This window comes from Neopelma chrysocephalum, unplaced genomic scaffold, assembly GCF_003984885.1.
Source record: "Neopelma chrysocephalum unplaced genomic scaffold, ASM398488v2 Primary Assembly neopelma1_81, whole genome shotgun sequence".
Taxonomy (NCBI): Eukaryota; Metazoa; Chordata; class Aves; order Passeriformes; family Pipridae; genus Neopelma; species Neopelma chrysocephalum.
The window spans coordinates 4,315,044-4,337,245 of record NW_020897743.1 but is presented as its reverse complement, the minus strand read 5'-3'; the positions used below and the strand labels follow the sequence as shown (position 1 = coordinate 4,337,245).

At 51.0% G+C, this 22,202-nt stretch overlaps 1 protein-coding gene across 1 annotated transcript; it reads left to right on the top strand.

Moving 5' to 3' along the window:
• Nucleotides 1-11,860: 11,860 nt before the first annotated feature.
• GDPD2 (glycerophosphodiester phosphodiesterase domain containing 2) lies at nucleotides 11,861-22,186 on the top strand. Its single transcript, XM_027690428.1, has 16 exons — nucleotides 11,861-11,932; nucleotides 14,404-14,552; nucleotides 15,638-15,741; nucleotides 15,815-15,908; nucleotides 16,101-16,160; nucleotides 16,502-16,600; nucleotides 16,972-17,065; nucleotides 17,505-17,650; nucleotides 18,121-18,203; nucleotides 18,739-18,889; nucleotides 19,428-19,643; nucleotides 20,512-20,663; nucleotides 21,027-21,174; nucleotides 21,410-21,492; nucleotides 21,935-22,104; nucleotides 22,167-22,186. The coding sequence occupies exons 2-16, from the start codon at nucleotides 14,439-14,441 to the stop codon at nucleotides 22,184-22,186; spliced, it is 1,734 nt and encodes a 577-aa protein (XP_027546229.1). The 5' UTR covers nucleotides 11,861-11,932; nucleotides 14,404-14,438.
• The last annotated feature ends 16 nt before the right edge of the window (nucleotides 22,187-22,202 follow it).

Below are 22,202 nucleotides of genomic sequence, written 5' to 3'. Positions count from 1 at the left end.
ACCATGAAATGTATTACCAGTTCAGGAATCCTTCCACTAAAATTATTCAGAGTCATGAGGTGCTGTGACTATTTTCATAAACTATGAGAGTCCTCAATGTGATGATGCTCCACAAATCAGAGATTTTATCTCACAAAGTTGCTAGCAGGTGCTCAGACTACACAGGAGTACATGATCAGCTAGAAGTGGACTGCACAAGAATCCATCTGAGCCTACAGCAAGTGCTCTCCTGTGTTCTGAGTTTGGCTCAGAGATCCTGCCTCTCCAGCCCCGGGGTGTCAGCCAAACTCTCTCATTCTTACACTTTCCCCCAGGAGTCCACTCTCTTGCATGGAGGCCACTCCAGCGTTTTGGAGAAGTGTCAATCTTGCTCAGCTTTCCAGCAGCATCAGCTGGGATACACCTGTAACTCTGTACAGCACTGCTTTCCACCAGGCCCAGCCTGCTAATTCCAATGGCACGAAACATCCATGCACGGGGATGGGGCAGGAAGGTGAGTAAAGATTTTAACTCACATGAGAAAACTACCAAATACCTCTGCAATTACTCATACATATTTCTTTCCAAAAACGCTACACAAGCCTATCACATACTGGGTGGGGAAAAAAAATTAACTTTACCTAGGATTATTTTTAATATAAAATACTTTATTCCTTAACAGATTAATAACTGATCTGAGCAAGTATCCTCCATAATATATATAATTTTAAGTGGTTTCAAGCTGGTTATTTCCAGGCAAGTGCAACCAAGTGATAATGCAAGAATAATGCACACTGCTCTTTGAAGTACAGAACCTTTGGATAACAAAAAAAATTTCAGCACTAAGAGCAAATGCTTTCTCAAAGTCAGAAGAACCAACATAATCTGCCTTTTGATGCAGACATCTAGGGAATAAGTATCTCAGTCTGTTAGATCTTTAATTTAAGAACTTGGAAGCTCTCCAAGATTACTTATACTTCTTTCTAGTTATGTATGTCTGAAATTTTCTATCTGTGCTTGTTTAGAGGGCTTCTATTCAGGTAGAGTGGACTAAGGTTACAACTTCTGTCAAATGAGGGCTTGAGTTATTGATTTTATCACTTAATGATGAATTGAAAAATTAAATAACCAAGAACAGAAGTTTTTTCAATACTTGAGATGCTGGCACCTCCCTCTGGCAGTGATAGATTAGCCTGGAATCCATTATTTGTTTATGAATATTCTATTACTGTAAAGGAATGCATTGTAAGTATTTCTGCTTGTTGTTGACTTTCCCTGCAAAAAATGTTATTTATTTTGCTAGAATCTATGCGAGTTTGCCTTGTGCCATCTGGCAACCTCATTTGCATGTATCAGATTGTATACAGAAGCACCATTAACTATCTAAGTTTCCTCAACACAACACTTTATTTTTAATATCAGAAACTGTTTTCATTCTGATCACTGGCCATAAATCCATATATTTCCCAGCTAAACATTATTTCATGTTCCATTTAATCTCAGGTGAGTTTCTCCCTATAATACACTCAAACAGAATACAACTGATTTTTAGGGCCCTGGCCTTTAAGCACACACACAACTTCAGAGGTGAAAAACTATCTAACAGATTTGAGGTGCCTGGTGAACAAGCAGGATCTATACTTCAAGAGGTAGCAGGGGAAATTTAATGCATTCATTGCCAACAGGTTGCCAAAAAACACCCCTTGACTTGGAACACCAGGAATGGCCTATGTTCTTGTACAAAAAAACCCCACCTCTTTTCTCAACAATCCCATTTGCACTCCTCATAGGATTCCCTATGGTCTGTAAAAGGGATAAGCAGGCACTTAACTAAAGGGAACAGGAAAGGAGAACTCTGGTACTTCATTAACACAAGACACTGGGGTAGGAAATGAACCAAGAGCCAGAAAGAACCATCTGGGTTTCCAGTCCCCTGCCATTTAGGAGGCTACTCCAAATGCTTCATCCCTCTGTGACTGAATGCAACCATGTTCTTGAAATGACAAAAATCACCTAAAGCAGCATTTGCAGTCAGGCTGTTACCTGCCACCTCTGCGTATGTCACAACAGATTTCCAGCAAGTTTTGGTTTTCTGTGTGTGTGTTTTGGCATTTGGTGGGGATGTTTGTTTGATCATGTTTACATATGTTTCATAGAAAAACACAACACTTATCTAGGCTTCACACAAAGGAAAACACCTTCAAAAAAAGGTAATTTGAATATTTCACAGAATTAAAGGTCACTTTAACTCGCTTTGCTAACCAAGTGACTAACACCCAGGAAGGCTCATTCGGAATTTAACATAATATAAAGCACCTACCTAATGCACACAAAGTAGCTAAATATACACTATTACTTAAGTAACTCCCTCCAAACTGCTAGATATATGTTAATTAGCCAAGAGCCTTGAGAAGTTAAAGCATTCTTGACAAACACCTCCAAAATGCCCATGTCACACCCAACTCCACCTGGACACAAGGCCCCAGCAACATCCATCTACATTTTGCAGTTTTATTCCTAACATCTGATCACACAACTAGGACTCTCAGCTAACCTTCAGTCACTGCTGCATCCCTATTTTAGCCTTGTTCCAGTCACATTCATCCTGAATACATTCTCCTATATTCTCACCACTTTTGTTTTGCCAACAAGCATGTTTCATTTTCTCCCATGCCAGACTTCACATGTGGGGACTGTCTCAAATATGTGCAGTACTTTTTTCTACTTCTGTACAATTCTGCAGAACCCAGAAATAAAGACTGACAGTGACAAAACAGCCCAAGTGCCAAGACAAGTGTCCTTCATGCTGAGCTAGGCATATTCTCAGCTCCTCATAGCCATCTGTCACTAACTGTATCTGACAAGGCAAGCAAGTGCAAGTACCTGAGGCAACAATCACCTTCCTCCTATAGCTGTATGTATCCTATAGCTCTAATGAAGGCAGGGACAAGTTGTGATGGCAGCTACAATGACAGCTGCAAACTTATGAGTGGCATTTTTCATCTCAATATCCATTTCAACCATTGAAGGTCCTCTCAGGATTTGCTCTTTTAAACTTTTTTCCAGGTGTGCTTCTCTGTCTCCCAGTTCTGGAGTTAAGGACTTCATGCAACAAACCCTCCCCTACCAGCATCACCCTGCAGTGATCAAGAAGGCAGATCACCCTCTTCATCAACACCAGAAATTTTAAACTCACCATGCACTTGTAAGTCACAGACCAGCCCAGTTCTGCCAAACAAGAACAGAACCTCTGCTGAGCACTCCAGCACCTTCTTCAGATAAAGGTAAGTTCTAGAAACAGACATTAAATCAATGTGTAATTGTCTTATCTAGTAAGCACTCCACAGAGATGCCTACAACTTCTTAGTGAGTACAAGTGCATGTCTGCTGCAACACAGGAGACTAGAACCACAAGTCTGGTTTTATTTCTTGATGCAAAATATGTTATCCTAGACACAGGACCAAAAACTTAATTTAACAGCAAAACCCAAGACTAACTTAGAAAAAGGCATAAAAGGGAATTTTATCATAAGCGACATTGTGGGGAAAGCAGTTGGCACATCCTTTAAGTGTACAGGCTGTAACTGCATGAGCTTTGCATTTGAGCTTTGCATTTGAGTGAAGTATAAGCAAGCTGGGGGGAAAAAGGACCAAAGTAACAACTGTCATTCAGGAGGTACAAGTGCAGAACAATGAGAACAATGAGTTTGGACAACACCCAGTTCTTCAAATCCATGCCTAGATGCAAACTGATCCATGATAAACCATCAATTAGCACTAAAAAGAGAAAGCAAATCCAAATAGGCAAATGACCACCTAATAAACAGACAGCTAGCCAATGCACAACTCAAAGCTGGTGACACTTTAGAAAGCTCAAAGAGCACCTTGAAGAGACATTCAAATAGTAACTGAATTGCTTATAATACTCCAATCTGTTGAAATAGATAAGCAAAAAAGTTAAGCATAAAGTTCATTACAGGTAGGCATTAGTGTCATATTCCTGCCTGTATGTTCCACCCACCTGAATCCACTGAGCCACAAAGATATACATCTGGTTTAAGTATCACTACCTCTAAAGTTACTATTTATCTGGTCTTGGTAACAACTGAATCTGTAAAGCTTTTGCTGGCTCCAAAGCAGAACCACCTAGAAGCAGGATTTGTTTGTTCTACCATTATTTCCATCATCAATTAAGACTTAGTAGGAGCAAGCTGGTGGGTTTCAAGATAAGCTAATAAGCTTAAAAGAAAGTATCACATACATGCCTACTTGAAAATCATTTCCCAAGCAGACAAGAATGCACCTCCAACAGAGATAGCCCACACAAACATGGATTCAAGACACTGCAGTACAAATCATTTAAGCTGCTAATATATTCCCCCAGCAGAGTCACTTTGCTCATTGGGAGGGGTATTTAGTTATTCTAAAGGTTCAAGCAGGTGTAGCCACTTCAAGCTGACAGCAGAGAAACACCAAGTCTGGCTAATGTTTACTTGCACAAGCTCCATGACCAACCCCTACTTTTCCAGAACCAGTCCTTTCCAGCAGGTCCTCAGGTGGGAAGGGGCTTTAGGAGCCTGAGGGTTTTATGTTGTGAAGTTCTGCCTTACAGCTGAGCCTCTCCACCACCACAGGACACTCAGTCTTCCATCACTGGAAAATTAAAAAAAAAACCCACAATTTCCTACTATGCTTTCTAGAGGTAACTCTTCATCACAGCAGCTCAGACTCAACATCAAGGCTCTCCATGCTCTCAACCACTCTACCTGAAAAAGTAGTGAGTGTCTCTTGCAGGTCAGGTTCCTAAGAAGGTCTCACAGGATACAAGCCAAAAGAGATTCAACTTGCACTTTCCCAAATTCAATGTAAAAAAAAAAAAAAAAAGTACTCTTTTTTCCCCTTCAGCCAATGTGTGACATCAAGAAAATGTTATTCTCACAACTGCACAAACACCTTTGAGTGTCTGAGGCAGGCACCTTTGCCCTCAAACATAAGTATTTTGTCCATAAATACTGAATATTGGAAACCACGGGCAGCTAGAAACTAAAGCCCCAGAGATACTGATTACACAGTAGCTCTGAGAAAATACAGAAGAAAGTAATAAGAGTGCAGACCACTAGCTAGAAATCCCACACAGCCCTTTGTACCAGTTAAAGGGTCAGAAGAAAATTCCCATAGTAGTAACTAAAACAGAGCCCTTATAGATACTCACAGTAGCTATCTGTAACAGTTAAGTAAGAAAATAGATGCTAGACTCTACTAAAGCCTTTCTTCTTTAACCGCTGTAATATCTTTCCTATATTAAATAATTCAGAAGAGCCTGCAGCCAAAGATATTTACAGCTGAAAAAGGCCGTAAGTAGGTACAAGAAAATAAATCATAAATGAAAAGAGCTAGGAAATTACACTTCCAGGGGACAAATAAAGTTAAACTAACTATTCTAGACCCAAAGCATTATCTTCATAAATAAAAACTACTTCTTTCTTAACAATGCTACATACTGACTTCATTATAATGCAGCTACACCACCAGCCACCTAAGGACACACAAACACCTCAACTCCACCACATTACTGAGCACACCCTAGCAAGGGCCCTTATATAAACCCATCCTTAGCACAGCCCTGGAGGCTGGTCCTATAAATTTGGCAATGGCAAACAGCTGCTGTTTATATAAACTAGAGTGTTTGAAATAAGAAGTTGTTTCTGCCTGGTAAGCATGCTAATTTGGGGCTTTTTCTTGCTTTGGGGGTGCGTTTTTTTTGTGGTTGTTGGTTGGTTTGCTTTTGGTTTTGTAGGGTTTTTTCAGGTTTAATATTCAATCTAGTAGCTAATAATAGCTATAAAATGTGGAATGTAGCTACATATGTGGGAAAGTTGCTTTCGTAGGAGTATCTAGTGTAATTATTTCTTTTAAGGTTGCAGGATAGGCTATAATAGTTTTGTAAAGCTGTCTAATAACTAATTTTAGGTATTAAGAGGCAAAATATAGCAGCACCACAAGTATAGTAGGAATACTATTGACTGCAGCGCATTGTGACACAGAACTGTGACTTATCCTCCAATAAGCTCTCGGGGAATAAGAAAGTGATAGTAAAATAGGCACAGAAGAGGACTGTGTTCTCTCTGCCTAGATTCAGAGAGAGGATAGAATCCTATGAATGGTGAGACTTGTAGGGGACCAGAAGGGGCACTCCTTGAGCAAGGACTGACCTGAACCACTGCCTGTGTCCATACCTGAATACAAAGCAAGCACTCACAGGTAAGGTGCTTCGGAGCTTAGGCTGTATCCTGATGGGTCCTTGTTATAGTTTGAGAGTTGAGCTTCTTTTTGTCAAGTGCTTAAGCTCATTTTTGACATGAATGCTGATGCAGGATTTTATCCTATCTAGGCAGCTGTTAGCTCCTCAGTAATGCTGTAACAGAGTGTGTGGCTTAACAGTAATATCAGTGAGTGGTAATGACTTCACAGGAGGCTTCTCAAACAATGAGGAAAAGTCAGCTTAAGCAACAAATAAATGTCGTGTTCTACAGCACACCTTAACACAGAGATCTTGCAGCTGCTTCTCCATCCTGAAAGGGGAGGGGGGGAATGCTGTTCTACAGTAACTACCTCTGAACAGAAATTAGAGATGTGGCAGGAGCAAACACTCCACAGTAAAGGCTTATCCCAGTGCAAAAATAATGGTCTGTCTTAAAAGTTAGTAAACAACAATAAAAAAGGCTAAATACAAAAGTTTCTGTAGTAGAATAATGGAAGTAAGTAGCAGGTAAGATGTTTTATTGACAAGGCGAATATTACATTTTTTTGGGGGAAAAAAAGAACCACAAATATTTGTCCGAAAATAACATAGACCACTGGTCAAGAGCTTTTTCAATGCAGAGCAAGTGGAACCAGAACTACACAACATCAGTGTTGCCAGATTCAGTAAGTTATGCCTACAACTTAACTTCCAGTAAAGTTAATATATAGTTAATAAAGTTATCCCTATAAAAGAAATGAACTAAGTAGAAAAACAGTTGTGCTATAATTAAATTAGCTGACTTCCTTTGTACAGATGATACAAAACACAAAAATATGTAATTTAAGATGCAAAATTGCATGTTAGTATACTCTGTGAGCATCCCTTCTGCTGCTTCTTAAATATAATACTTAAGATTTGCCTTCAGTTTGTTATTGTGTGACTTCAGATTTGCCTTCAGTTTGTTATTGTGGGGCTTCAGAAGATTTGTCTTCAGTTTGTTATTGTGTGACTTCAGTTAAGTATGCAACAAGGCAATTAGGAAATGACAAATGATAAACATCTTCAAATTCTAAACTAGTTCAAGTTCCAAACAGAAAAGAGCTACATCTGAACAAACCCAAATATTTCAGTCCTTGAAAACATGAATGAAGTATAGCATGTAAGTCTTTCAGGCCAGGTCTCAGACATAAATATCAGAATCTGATTAACTAATTTTTTTTTTTTATGAAAGCAAGACTTGCCTGCTTGATTTTTTTTTTCAACTTTGGATACAACATGACACTGTGCCTGAAAAATAATTTCCTAACTGTATGTATGTAGTATAAAACTTACTGAACATATTATTTTTTGCTTATCCTGCCATGAAGGACATGAGGTTGCTGGTGGATGAGAGGCTGGACATGAGCTGGTAATGTGCAGTCACAGCCCAGAGAGCCACCTGTATCCTGGGCTGCATCACAAGCAGTGTGGGCAGCAGGTGAGGGAGGGGATTCTGCCCCTCTGCTCAGCTCTGGTGAGGCCCCACCTGCAGAGCTGCCTCTAGCTCTGGGGTCCCCAGCACAGGAAGGACATGGACCTGTTGGAGCGAGTCCAGAGGAGGGCTGTGAAGATGATCAGAGGGATGGAGCACCTCTGCTATGAGGAAAGGCTGAGACAGTCAGGATTGATCAGCCTGGAGAAGAGAAGGCTTTGGGGTGATTTTACTGTGGCCTTTCAGTACCTAAAAGAAAGGGTGTGTCCTACAAGAGAGCTGGAGAGAGACTTTTTACAAAAGCATGGAGTGACAGGGCAAGGGGGAATGGCTTCAGACTGAAAGAGAGTAGGTTTAGATTAGATATTAAGGTGAAATCCTTTACTGTGAGGGTGGTGAGGCCCTGGCACAGGTTGCCCAGAAAAGCTGTGGCTGCCCCATCCCCGGGAGTGTCCAAGGCCAGGCTGGATGGGGCTTGGAGCAACCTGGTCTAGTGGAAGGTGTCCCTGCCCATGGGAGGGGATTGGAATGAGATGAGCTTTAAGGTCCCTTCCAACCCAGGCCATCCTATGATCTACTATGCTCTTGTAAAAGTCTGTGTTCTCTGCACCTTAATAAATGTATCTCCATAAACCCTTGAGGGGTGTTGGATTCCTATGAAAACAGTGGGGCCAAACACTGCACTGGTACAGTGCCCAACCTGAGATCTGTTGTTACTGTGCAGCTTGAACTCTTAACACTCTTTAGCATTTGATCCTCAGGGCTCCTATCACTGTTCTCAATTACAACAGTTAATGATTAGCACTGCTGAAAATCCACCCCATGCTGTTTTCAAGTGCTCAGGAAATGAAAACTATAAGGACCACCCATGAAAAGTTTAGGTCAAGTGATTTGCCTTGTATCATACAAACTCAGTGATGAGAGCTGAAATAAATACAGTCATCCACAGAGGTTTCTCTCATTATGAATAAAACTCTCACAATCTTCATTCATGATCTCCTTAACTAGTCCACTTCTGGAGGAGGAAGAATCTGATTCAAAGCTTGTTCATCACACACTTTAATTCCCTATATGCTTTTGGCCTTTAGGAAAAAGTAAACCTAATCACTGAGTGCCATGGCTGTATACCCTCCCTCAAGTAAGCAGTTTACCTTCTGATTAGTTCTTTCAAACAACTTAATTTCTTAATATACCTATGCAAGACAGCTTCAAAATGCAGCAAATTCTATATTACTGTAGATTAACAGCAAGTAGGGATTTTTAGATTCATGATGGAGAGAGCTTTGCCTTGGTCTGTCAGTTTATGCAGGTCAGCTGTTAGCCGGGATGGAAGGACAGTCTGTGCCACTGGCTTTTAAAGTGTTGACAGCAGAGAAATGGTGAGACTGAATTTTTGTTGTCTATTACAAACCAAAAGAGTGTGAAATAATGTTTACAGAAACCTGTATTGCCTTCTTTTTTTCCTAGTCTTGAGTCCTATGGGAGATGATACGAAGGGAAAACATTCCCTAAAACAGCCAAACTTAAAAGCAGTACTTCTTGTAGATTACATGCAGTATAGTGAAAAACAGAAGTAACTGAAACAATGGCTTACATTTTTTTTCTGAAGAGACTAGTTTGCGATGTCAGTTCAGCTGACAAACAAAAACCTAACACAAAGCCATTAAGTCACTTCCATGTGTTCAAAATACCTTCTCCATTCCCCAAGTTACAAGTCTAGGGAGATAACTTCAGCTGAACTGTAATATACCAACATAACTTTGCCTGCTCACTCAGACCATTCCTCTCGGTGTTTGTTTTTATGGCCTTACTATAATTTAAAAGAACACTCACAGATGAGACTTCACAAGTGAAGGCAGGACACAAACCACACTTAGAGCAACCCAACACTTGATGTTGCGCATGAGCTCATTCAACTGTGTGAGCTCACTCAACTGTGCTGACAGGAACTCTATTTTGTCTTCTTCCCCACTAACTCTGGCCGCTCCTGACTTTGTGGTAGAGCCAAGCCAGCTTGATGACGAGCTCTGGTTGCCAGCTTTAACTGCTCGCCTGTGACCTGGCTCCCGGAGATCAGACAAGTGTCTGAGTGGGCAGGGCAGCGCATGCCTGGGATGTCCCTGTTTATGGCAGTATGATGGGCTGGGTGTCGCCTCCCTAAACTCAGCTCTGTCCTTGAGTCTCACCGCTAAACTCGGCTCTGACCTTTAATCTCACCCCTAAACTCAACTCCATCCTTTAGTCTCACCCCTAAGCTCAGCTCTGACCTTCAGTCTCACCCCTAAACTCGGTTCCGACCTCGGGCGCTCCCACGGGAGCGGCGGCAGCGCGGGCCGAGGGCGCCCCCTGGCGGCCCCGCCCCGGCACTGCCGTGCCCGTGCCCGTTCGCAGCGCAGCTCCCGCCGCTGCTCCACAGCGCTGCCTCCTGCCGTCACGGGCCGGGGGTAAAACACGGAATAGCGGCCCTGCTGCCGCTCCCCTTCTCTTTTCTACCCCCGCCGGACCGCACCGCCCGGCCCTGAGCCCGCAGCCGCGGCGCTGTCCTACCCTGGTGGGCAGAGGTGGGCGCTGCAGCCCCTGGGGATGGGGCTCCCCCCGCAGCGCCCGGCTGTAACAGAGGGAGAAGGGGGCTCCTGCCCGGCGCGGTCAGACGGTGACCGGCACCCGGGGAGATCCCCGCCGGTCCTGCTGCTCCGTGTGCGCGTGGCTGAGCGGTGCCTCTCCCCCGTCAGCTTTGCCTCGCACCCCTAAAATCCACAGCTTTTTGGAGCTCTGCTGCAACGTCCCCTTCTCCCGTATCCCCGTGGTCTCTTTATTCATGCCTGGGTTTCCCTTCCCCGCCGCCTAAGCTGTTTCTTGGCTTAAGGGGTCCTTCGTCCCCCCCTCAGTGCTCACTTCTTCATCTCCTTTATAACCTGCAACCCAATCCCTGACAGTGGATCTTCAATCCCATGAAATGGCCTCTCTGCATCCCGGAGCACAGGTCCACCGGGAAGACTCATGCCCACAGGTTTGCTCTGCTGTGTAGCTGGTCCGTGTCAGAGCCGGCACAGCACGTGGATGCAGGACGTGAACCTCAGTGCTACCTGCTCACAGCTCAAAAACTCTGGGGTCAGGGCTGCTTGCTTGTCTGAGGGGTGTTCCTGGCAATTGCGATGCTTTCTGCTTACTCCTTTGGGTGCAGAGCAATGGGTGTTACAGCACAACTCCTCCTGCAGTGTTCCACTGGTAAGACCTTAATTCAGCACGTTTCCTAGAGCTGTTCAATCAGTTGTGCCAAAGCTGTTAACAGTAGTGTGGAACAGGATCAGCTGGGGGCTTCTACCCAAATTGGCAGTTTCTATGTCACTGCAGGATGCCATCACCTCCCTGTAAATCAGCTTTCTCAGCTCCTTTGCAAGTGGCAAATCATAGGGGTCCCCTGAGATCCCAGGTAATGATAGATCAAGTCACTGATACAGAAAGGTCTGACTGCCCGTCGTCCACCCTGGCTCACCAGGGGCTGTGCTTCTGCCGCGACCTGGAGCGGAGGGTGGGGGGCACACAGCTGTGCTGTGCCACAGGGAGGGAGTGGGGAGATGGAAGGCATCAGCCCATCCGTCTGCAGGTGGCATCAGGTTTGATTTGGAGCCTCCTGTCAGTCCGCTGCTTTAGCAAAGTTTGGATGCGTTGGTTCTAAAGCATTTCTCTGGCTTAAGGCAAGAAACCACTTTTACTTCTGTCTTCAAAGCATGCCCTGTTGAATGTCAACTGTGGTGGCCCGGGATACGTCTGTCCCCGGCTTCCTCTGCAAGGAAGGGAAAAGTCCCCCTTTGACAGAGGAGCTCCCACAACCCCTCGCTCGAAAGCGCGGCGATGCACGAAGCTCTGCCTCCATCTGCATCTCCCGGGAGCTTTCCCCCGAGCCTCCGTCTGCCTGGACGTGGGCTGCCTGCAAACTCCTCTGCGCCGCGACGCGTGACGCCCCCCGGGCCCCTTCCCCCTCTCTCCTCTGGGCCGGCGGGGCCCGCCCTGACCCCAGCCCGGCCCCCCGCTCGGCTCCGCTCGCAGTCTGCCCGCCTCTGCCGGCCTGTGCGGACCTGCCGCGGCCGCCCCGCCGGGCCACGGGCACACCCAGGAGGGTGTGAGCTCAGCGGGAGCGGGGCGCTGCCACGCATGGGCCCCGGCAGAGCCCAGCCCCGCGCTCACCTGGCCCGCCGGAGGCCCAGCTGCGGGAGCCCGACGTCGGCGGGGAGCAGGTATTTCGCCCCGGGGTGGCAGCCCCGGCCATGGGGATGGATGATGCTGTCCCGCACTACTGCGGGAGAGCTGGCAGAGCGCCACGTGGGGTGATCGTCCTGCCCCTGCGTGAATCTGAGCGGGAGAAGGAAAGGGGCTGCCCGTGCTGTTCCCACACTGGAGAGCGGGAAGGGGGAGCCCAGGGCTGACTGCCCGTGCTTGAGGTTGGGAGTGGGGGCTGTGGGCCAGGCTGTGCTGCTCTTGCTGTTTTGGGGTCATCCTGTTCCTCATGCTGAGCCCATGCTCTGCCTTCCCTCCTGTGAGGAAAGGGAACAGCGAGGCTAGGCATCAGCTCCTGCTGACCTGCCTGGTGTCACGCAGCCTGGGCTGGCTCGGCTGCACCAGGGCAAGGGGATCTTGTCCTGCACATGGCCACCTGGTTGTCCTGTGTCAGCATCCCTGGGGCACTGAGGTCTTTGCAGGGCTGCAGGCACATGCTGCCGTGTCGATGACTGTAGCAATGAGTTTGTCACCCCTTCAAATCCCCCGTGCTTCCCACAGCCTGTGGGTGTGCTGTGGGTGTCATTTGGTGGGAGCTAAAGGAGGGGTCCTTCTGGCCCTGGGACCCCTAGCTCCCAATCTGCTGCTGTCCCATAGGAGCTGGAGCAGAAGCTGGGCAGGGTCTGCTGAGTGCCTAGCCCAGCTCTCTCTGGGACCTGTGCTCTGTACAGGGGTATCACACTATAACTACTGATGCCACTGCTGCAGTCCCACTTTGAGCTGTGAAACAGGGTGGCATTTTCCCTCCAAACAGCACCATTCGGGTGGATTTGAGGCCAGTCCTGTGCCACTGCTCTGCCAGGCTCCAGTCCTGGCAGTGACAGTCCCTTGGAGCAGCTGAGCCCTGAAATACAGCTGGTGCCCACAGCCACTCCTACTGTACTTTGTACCCTGCGTGGGAGCCAGCCAGCAGCTGCTGGCACTGGTATTTTGCCTGTGTGACCCATGACGGGGGACAGGGTGAGTCCCAGCAGAGGCTGGCTGAGCCCACTGCTCCCTGATGGAAGTGGGGGCTCTGCTTCTGGTGACAGCAGGGGTATGAGCTTTCAGCCAGAGCCCCTGGGCATCAAGAAGGGAAATATCTGGTCTCAAGGCTGGCTGGACCTGCTAATGGTAGCCCCCCAATGTCCCCCTGCCTGCAGAAGCTGACTGGGCAGGTTGGGGATCCTGCTCTCGGGTTGGTACCTGCCTGTGTGTGCCCCAGCAGCCACTGGTCTGGGTGGGTCCTGAGGAAGACTCAGCGCCCCAGCCCTGGAGATGCACGTAGTGGTGGTATTTGGGAGCAAGGTGACAGTCTGGGTGCTGCCCTGTTAGAGGGAGAGACCAGGGCATGGCAGAGCCACTCTGGTCTGGCTGGCTGGGCCTGGGAGGACCTGGGCTAGCTCTGCTCCCTCTCTCCGCAGCCCAGACTGGAATGGGACACGGCTGTACTAGGCACACCATCGCCCCCACCGTTGGAGAGGATGTGGCTTTGGGAGGATGTGGTCAGCTGGCTGTCATGCCTGGCTCAGTAGTCACAGTGAAATAAGAGTCTGGTTTAATCCACAGGGTGATAGTGTTGTGTAGGGTGCCTGGCCTGTTGGGGAGGTTGAGATGAGGAGGAGGAGGAGCTCCACAGCAGGGCAAGCGATAGTAGACATGGGATTTCTCCAGGTGGATACAGGGAGACCTCGTTTGGGGCTAGGCACCAGGAATCTGGGGATCACAGCAAAGCATCCTGGCCCTCTCTCCTTCCCGGTGCTTTGAGGACTCGGTAGTGGCCCCACACTCATTCTGGGTCTCTGTGACTGTAGAAATGGGTTCCCCCCATAACTGATGCTCACCCACATCATCCCTCATAGTGCCAACAACCAACTGGTGCCTGCTCAGCTGCAGCTCCTCCAGCCCCGCTGGGGTCTCCCTGCTGTGCGAGCTGAGCTAGAGGGCTGCCAGGATGGTGCTGCATCAGCAAGGACCTGGGCTTAAGGAGCAGAACAGGAACTTCCAGGCTGTTGCACGTACCCCCAGCTGCACAGCAGAAGCCCCAGGCTGTGTGGGGCCTATGTGCAGTCCTTGCAGCTGGGGGGCCTGGGTGCAAAGTTCTGTCCAGCTGGCAAGACCTGTCCCTGGAGCTTGCACAGTGATCCTGTCCCAGGAGGAGTTCTGAACCCTGGGCTGGGGAGCAGGCTCTGCTCCCTGCCAGCTCCAGGCTTGCTTCAGCTTGTTGACTGAAGGGTCCCAGAGCAGCCTGCTGAACTGGTTGGGCTGCACCCAGTGCTTCTTCTTTCCCTGGCACCATGCCTTGCCTGGGAACACAACCAGCAGCCCCACTATGTCCCAGGACTCTGGACCACTTGCCAGGGTACCTGGACCCAGAATGCTTCAGTGCCCCATCCCCATGGGGGTGTGTGTTGGGAGGTCAGCGCCAACACCCTGTGTGTATCCCCCACAGGACACCTGACCTCTGCCGTGGGACAGTCTGATGCTATGGCAGACCCTCCTGCCTGCTGTGCTGCCTGTGCCTCCTGCCTGCTCTGCCCCTACAGCTGCCAGTGCATCACTGCCAAGAAGGAGAAGAGGAAGGGCCTGAGAACCACCAAGGTGATGCTGAGCTGGGATTAGCCAGCCCCTGTGTGGGAGGCTCAGAGCGGTGGCCGGGGTGTGGAAGAGCTCTGGCTGGGATGCTCAGCCCAGACACTGACCTGCTGACCTCTTGCCACTGCTCCTGCTTCCCAGGGCTGAGCCTGAGAGAGCTGGGGTGCTGCCTAGCACCCTCTCTGTCCAGGGACTGCCCTAGCCTGGAGCAGTGAGAAGGCGAGAGGGTGAGCTGTCTGTTCCCACTGGGTGACAAGAAGGGCGGAGCAGCACGAGTGTGCACCTGTGGCAGGGCTCACACGTGCCTGGAGCAGAGCAGAGCCCTAGGGCTGAGCGTGGCAGCAGGTCCTGGGGCACCTGGCCAGGCACGTGGGAGACACAGTTCGTGGGCTGGGTGTGGCCCCCACCAGGAGAGTGTCCCCGCCAATTTGTAACCTGGGAGTGGTGAGGCCCTGGGATTCTCTGAGGTCTCCGACTCCCATGGGAGTGGCTGTGCTGCTGCTTGTCCTGTCTTGCCTGGAATGTACAAACAAGTCTGGGCTGTTAGGTGTCCCTCTCAGCACCTGTGGCACCCCTCACTTCCCTGCACACGTGAGGCTAGGGGCTGGAGACCACGTAGCTGGATCTGGCTTCAGCCAGGCTGGCAGGAGCAGTCTGCAAGTTCACCACTACAAGGGCAGCTCTGAGGCACTGCACCCCTCCCTGCCCAGCCCACAGATCACCCCGCTAGATGGGAATCCCCATCCCTTCCCATATCCAAAGTCCCAGCCTGCTCTCAGGGAATGCTGCATGGGAAAGGAGGCAGTCTTGCTGCAGGAGCCATCCTCCTCAGCATGGCATAGGCAGCTTTTTAGCTTGTTGTAGGAGATGCTGGTCCATATTCCTGTAGCATGGGTCCAGCCAAAAGAGCTCTCCTGGGTAACTGTGGTCTCTGTCCATGGGGCAGCTCAATGCCTGGCTCCCTGGGCCAGTGCCTGCTGTGACCCCCTGTGCTCCCTACTGCTGGCTGGGTGCTCCCTGGGGGTCTCAGCAGCCTGACCAGGGCCAGGTGCCCTGCAGGTATGTGTATAGCTGTCACCTCTGGCTTTCAGTGCGACTGCAGCTGGTTCCTTTTCCTCTTCTGCGTCTTCCTCTTCACACTGGTGTGGCTCTACTTCGCTATCATCATCCTCAATGATTTCCACAACTTCAACGAGTGAGTAGGACCCCACATCCAGCCTTGTTCCCCGTGTCACCCCTGCCGCTCTGACCGTCCCCTTTCCTGGCAGGTTCATCTTCAAGCAGAGAAAGTTATGGCTCGACTGGTCCCTGGTCCTGCTCATAGCTACGGCTGTGCTGATCACCTACTCGTCTGTGCTGCTGGTGAGCCACCAGCGCTGGTGGGGGTGTGGATGTGTGCTGAGCACAGGCTGAATGCTGTGCCCTGTGTGGGGCCAGGAGGAGCCCACAGCATCTGGAACTGGGTCAGCCTGAGCACAGCCAGACTGAGCCCTGTGCCCTTAGAGGGCTGAGGTGTGGGGTACAGCCCAGCTCTGACAGCTCTTGTTCTCGCAGGTCCTTGCTTTGTGCTTGCAGCTCTGCGGCCAGCCCTTGAAGCTACACTGGCTGCACAAGGTGAGAGACTGGGGGAGCAGGGAGATGCACCTACCCTGACTGCCCTTGCACCTTCAGAAGCTGTGACCAGCCTGCTGAGGCTGTGGTATGGCTGCTGTGACTCTACTGAGTGGCTGTATGTCCCCGCTGAGCTGGGCTGCAGCTGTTAGTTCCTCAGCCACATGTCTCTGGGATGGGAATATTCCCACTACTCAAAGGATGGAGTACAGAGCTGAGTTGCAAACCCAGATGGGGGAAATGGGGTCTCAGGACTTGGGGTTCATGAAGAAGGGATGAGGAGGGCTCTGCCTGCCCTGCAGGATGCTTGTGCTCTCCTAACTGCCCTGTGCACTGCCCCACAGATCCTGCTGATCCTCACTGCCCTGGTGGTGGCTGCAGCCTTCACAGGGCTGGGAATAAAGTGGGCGGAGGAGTGGAGAAGTGCACGAATCTCCCTGCAGGTGAGTCACCTCGATACCAGAGACTCCCCCACTGTACCAAGTGCCTGGCCTTAGGGGACGAGCTGAAAGGTGGTTACTGAACACCCCAGCGTGGCTCTGTGCCATGGGGGTTAACTTTCTGCCCTTGAGTTCTACTGCCGGGCCAGGCAAGGTGCTCCTCCTGCTCTTGCAGTCCTGCCTGGAGCAGCTGCCACCAGGATGATGAATGGTGGCTGGACCAGAGCAGGGGGTCTGTGCGGTCCATCCAGGAGTCTGTCCTTCCATCCCTGGCACTTCCAGCAGTACTGGCAGATCCCTGGCCTTGGAGCATGTGTATTTTGGGGACAGGGGCTGGTCTGGTCTTGGCTGACACTCTGCCTTTGTCTCCCCAGGCAACGGGTCCCTTCCTGCACATCGGAGTCGTGGGGGGAATGACGCTCCTTGCCTGGCCCCTGGCCAGCTTTGTGTACCGCACCCGCAACACAGGTAACCCCCCTCCAGGGTCTGCACACACCCCCTCAGCTGGTGCCCTGCTTCCTAACACCCAACTGAGCAACACTGTTGGCAGAGTGGCGCTCACGGAGCTTTGGTGCAGTGGGATCAGGCCTCCAGTTCTCAGTCTGGTAGTAAGAGCTGCTGTTGGTTGCTTCTTCTCATGCCCGGCCCTTGGTGCAGCTTCAGCCCTCACTGCTTGGCAGCTGGAGGAGGGCTACGGGTGGCAGACCCAGAAGTGCTGGGTTGGGATACAAGGACATGTAGTGGGCCAAGAATAAACCTGCAGTGGTCCTGAGGCTGGGGATACGGTGCTGGACCTAGGGCAACCACAGGTTAATGCAGGTGAAGCAGCCTTGGATTATTCCTAACGGCCTGCAAAATGCTTCCTCTGTACCTCACCCCTCTCTCTGTCTTCTGTCTCTGCCTGCAGGTCTCAAGGTGTTTCTACTGCTTGTGTACTGCATAGTGATGATTGCACTGTATCTGGCTCCTCTGGGAATCACCTCCCCTTGTCTCATGGAGGAGAACCAGCTGCCCCCCAAGCCAGCCCTGGTTGGCCATCGAGGAGCACCCATGGTGAGTGACCAGCACCACCAGCACCCTGGCAGTGGTCAGGGTGGATGGGACAGGCTGCTCCAGTGAAAGCCTGGCCGTGGGGCACCAGATCCTTGCTGCCACAGGCCTGGATGAGCTCTGGCCAGCCCAGCAGAGCAGGGTCCCCACAGCAGCCAGGGCAGCTCAGGCTTGGAGGATGGGTGAGCTTAGGGTGAGGAGGGGGGTTGCTTCCTGAACACTACTGGACCACAAGTTACGACTCACAGCAGAAAGCCTGACTGTGTAGTGTGGGCTGGGAATCAGAGATGAGGCAGGCTCTGGCTGTCTGTCCCCACTCCTTTTCCATCCCCCACTGTGCCAGGATTACCCCAGTCTCATTGTGGTTGCCCTAGAGCCCAGCCAAGTTGCTGGGTGCAGCCAGGCAGGGTGAGTGCCTGCCTCCTGCCCCGTCCTGCCCATGCCCTCTGCATTAACACCATTCCTCTTTCCAGCTGGCCCCTGAGAACACCCTCATGTCACTGCACAAGGCAGTGGACTGTGATGTGCAAGTCTTTGAGACAGACGTCATGGTGAGGTAAAGGGGCTCAGAGGGAGGAAGGGGTCTGTGTATCCTGGGATGGATATGCCCACATGGGGCATTCTGGAACACACCTGGAGGACTGATACAGCCTGCATTTGGAGGGAGCCCTGTTCAAAGGGCTCTGCTGCTCCCACCCCCCCAGTATGGGACTGGCTCCAACTTGGTGTCCCAATGATCTGGGAGAGGTACTGGGTTTCTGTCCTCCTGATGCAGACAGATTGCCTTCCAGGGAGGGAGGTTCCATCACGGGAGGGGTACTGCTTGGAAAACAGAGCCTGGCTCTAGTTCATCTCATGTAATCCTGCTATGGAGACAGCTGTTGCAGAGAGCAGGGAACTACTTGGTTCCTGGCTTGGTCTCTAGGTGCTCTGTACCTTCTGGACACTCACATTTTTGTGTAAAGCACAAGAAGAATAATGCTGGGGGCTACCCTAGCAGGTGGCTGGGAGGGGGCAGAAATGCCAGGGCAGGGATAGGAGACAAACAGCTTACAATAAAAAAACAGCTTCCCTCTTTGCTCCTTTGCCAGTGCTGATGGGGTCCCATTCCTCATGCATGACGAGGAACTCTCCAGGACCACCAATGTGCAGGCTGTGTTCCCTGAGAGGGCTGCCCTGAATAGCACTGCCTTCAACTGGACGGACCTCCAGCAGTTGGATGCTGGCAGCTGGTTTCTGGAGGTCAGGATGCCCTAAGGGTGGCTGGTCAGGGATGGGTGCATTTGTGGGCGAAGCATTAGCCCTGCCCTGAGGCTCCAGAACCTTCCCTCTGGAGCGCTGGTCCTGGCAGAAACCTGGACAGGGTGCAGAAGCCTGCACAAATCCCTTGGGTGCGGTTATGCCCCAAGCTGGGGTTTGTTCTGACTCCTGAACTGAGTCACAGAGGAGGCTGGTTTGAGGGGAGATGTCTTGTGTTTGCTCTGAGCTGCACAGCCTGCCTGGGCTTGAAGGTAGCTGTGGCAAGGCTCTTCCCAAAAGGTGACTAACTACTGCTGAGCTTCTTTGAATGCCCACAGGTGCTGGGGCTGTTTGAACTGTCCTATTAGAGGGGAGAAGGGTAGAGGTACCACATGAGTGTGTATAGAAAGGATCCCTGTGCCTGTCTGCACTGTGGAGAGGCCATTGTAGGAAACTGAGAGCCATAGATGGGCACCAGTCTGGGAGGTGGAAGCTTAAAAGGGCCCTGCCTATGCTGACTAACCCTCTCTCACCCTTGCAGCGGAGGCCGTTTCCCACCGTGCAGAGTCTTTCTGCTGGTGATCGCCACCAGGCAACTCAACAGAGGATCCCCTCCCTGGGACAGGCCCTCGAGGCAGCCAAGCAGAGCAATATCTCCATCATGTTCGACCTCCGGCCTGAGAACCACAGTGACTACCAGAGCTTTGTCAATGCCACCCTGGCAGTGATCTTACAGTCCGGCATCCCGCTACAGCAGGTGAGCTGGTCACCGCCCCACTGCTGCCAGGCCCTGCTGTCACACTCCTGCCATGGTGGGAGGTGCCCTGCCAGCCTCACTGAGCATCCCTGACACCCCATGCACCACATCCCCATAGGTGATCCCTGCTGGGCAACCCTGTCCAGGTGTGGGGTTCTCTAGCTGGGAGAAGTTGCCAGTAATTAGGGTTTAATGCCTATAGCTTCAGACCCCTCCAAATACTTTTGTTTCTCAGCACTGGCCACCTTGGTGTGTAAACAATGACTCAGTCTAGGGAGGGGAACAACACTGCCAGCATGAGCAGGAGTACAATGCTGAGGCTTCCACCTCCCCCCAGTGCACCACACCTCTCCCTGCAGCTCTTGGACTTCTGCTGCAACCTCCTGTGTTCCCTTTATGTTTCATCCAACCTCTGCAGCACAGAATATATGCTGCCCTTAGGGGATGAATTAGCACTCAGATTGCCTCCCTTCCTTGGCTTTTTGGGTATGTAGAGCAGGAGGGGACATAGCAAAGACTTCTACTATAGTGCTGATCCAAGGTGCATTCTTGATGCAGAGTTGAGGCCAAAAGAGATGCACTGTTTGATCCCTTCAAGGACTCAGAAAGGACATAACTGCTGCAGCTTTCTTAGGCTGGAACTGCTTTCTCACCTCAGTGGGGTCTGTTGTGCTTACTTCTTGGCTGGGGCAAGCTTATAGGAGGCTATCCTGGCTGAGATCCTCATGGAGGAGCTGAGCATGGAGTTGGGGTCAGGGAGCAGCTGTCCAAGCAGGCCATGTGTGCCTGACCCTGCAAAGAAATATTGGAAGAGAGCAAACTCCCTGGAGCACCTCTCCTCTGCATGTGCCCTCTGGCTCTTGCCTAGGTCCTCTGGCTTCCAGACGGGTTCAGGGAACAGGTCAAACAGCAAGCCCCAGGTGTTCAGCAAGTCTATGGCCGGAAGAGACTCCAGAATGAGAAGGAGCCACTACTGCATGTCAACCTGCCCTACCAGGACATGAGCTCTGAGGAGATCAGGTGAGAACCCTTTGCCCAAGTGCCTGGGAGCTGTGGGTGTCTGGGCACTGTCCCAGCTCTGTCGCAAGGGCCAGCAGAGGTGAGGGCCAGCTGAGGCTGAGTGCTGATGTGCTGCTGGGAAGGGCTGGGTGAGTGCTTTGTGGACAAGCGTGCCTTATCAAGGCTGGGCTGGTGCAGGAGATGGAGCTGGCTGCAGTCCTCTGCCTTGCCAGCAAATCTGCCCTGGGTCTGGATCTCCAGACAGTCACTCCCTGAGGCTGAAAATGCTGGATCATATCCCAGATGTGCAGTCCTCTCTGGCTGTACGTGGAGTGTGATGGCACCCTGCTGTCTGCTCCTCTGACCACGGCTGTCCCCATGCAGGCAGTACCGCCGGGACAACATCTCTGTCAACTTGTATGTGGTGAACCAGCCCTGGCTCTTCTCGGTGCTCTGGTGCTCTGGGGTGAGCTCTGTCACCACCAATGCCTGCCAGGTGCTGAAGGAAATGAAACACCCCATCTGGCTGCTTGTAAGTAACCCCCCCATCCTTCACCCTGCCCCACAGCCTGTGTCCCAGGCACTTGTGGATCCCTTTCTGCAGCAGCCCTGTGCAGCCAGCTTCCTGGAGGGTGACTTCTGCTCAGTGCTGTACTGGCATGGGAGCAGGTGACACTGTAGAAGGGACTGGTGGCACAGCAGGCTGGCTGTGCCACCAGTACACCGCCCCTAGCTGGTGGTCAGTGGGTTGTCTTGTTGCCTTGCAGCCCAGCAGCACGTATCTCATGATCTGGATCGTTGTAGACTGCGTTTCCTTCCTTACCATCCTCTGGGCCTTCCTCTTGCTGAAGTAGGTTTGGTCTCTTTCCCCCTCCCGAGGCAGGTCTGTTGGGGGACGTCACAGTGTGCCCTGGGTGGTTGGTACATATCCAAACCTGGTCGTATCTGCTGCCACCCCTCTCTGGACTCAGATTCTGGGGTGGTCCCCTCTTGTCTGGCTAAAACAGCACAGTGTGTGGAGGCAGCTTTTATCCACAGGCTGCAGCTAAAAATCTGCTCTGGCTCTGTGTCAAGCTGCTGAATGCCTTAGTTCACACTTCCTAACTCACTCTGTAGCCCAGGGTTTGGTGGGCTGGGGCTGGGGGACCCTGGTCCTTTTTACCAGTGCTGCATACACTGAGAGCAGATCCCTCGAGGAACTGTGGGGCCCCACAGCCTCCAGCTGGCAGCTTAGGGGAGGGAAGCGGGAGGCCAGACTTGCATGCTAACATCAATCCTATTCCATCTCCTAGGAAATGCTCCCACAGAAGGCGGCCAGCGGGTGAGTGTGCACGGGATGAGAGCTCCCCTCCCTCGGAGCCAGGCTGCTTTCTCCAGCCAAACGTGACAGAGTGGTTTGGGATGGCTGGGGGAGGGAAGGGAATCCCAGCCCAGGGAGTTCCTGCCTTGCCCTTAACAAACAGCCCTGTGGGACAACACTGGGGAATCCCACATTCCCCAGGTCTCCTCAAACCTGCTTTTCAGGCCACTCTGCCTGTTGCTAGGGGATGCTGGCTGCCC

What these genes read in the sequence shown, in the direction of transcription:
- GDPD2 (XM_027690428.1), top strand. Translation starts at nt 14,439, where the DNA reads ATGGCAGACCCTCCTGCCTGCTGTGCTGCCTGTGCCTCCTGCCTGCTC. An exon ending in AGCTACACTGGCTGCACAAG is followed by an intron (nt 16,161 to 16,501) that starts GTGAGAGACTGG and finishes ACTGCCCCACAG; the next exon opens with ATCCTGCTGATCCTCACTGC. An exon ending in CCGGCATCCCGCTACAGCAG is followed by an intron (nt 19,644 to 20,511) that starts GTGAGCTGGTCA and finishes GCTCTTGCCTAG; the next exon opens with GTCCTCTGGCTTCCAGACGG.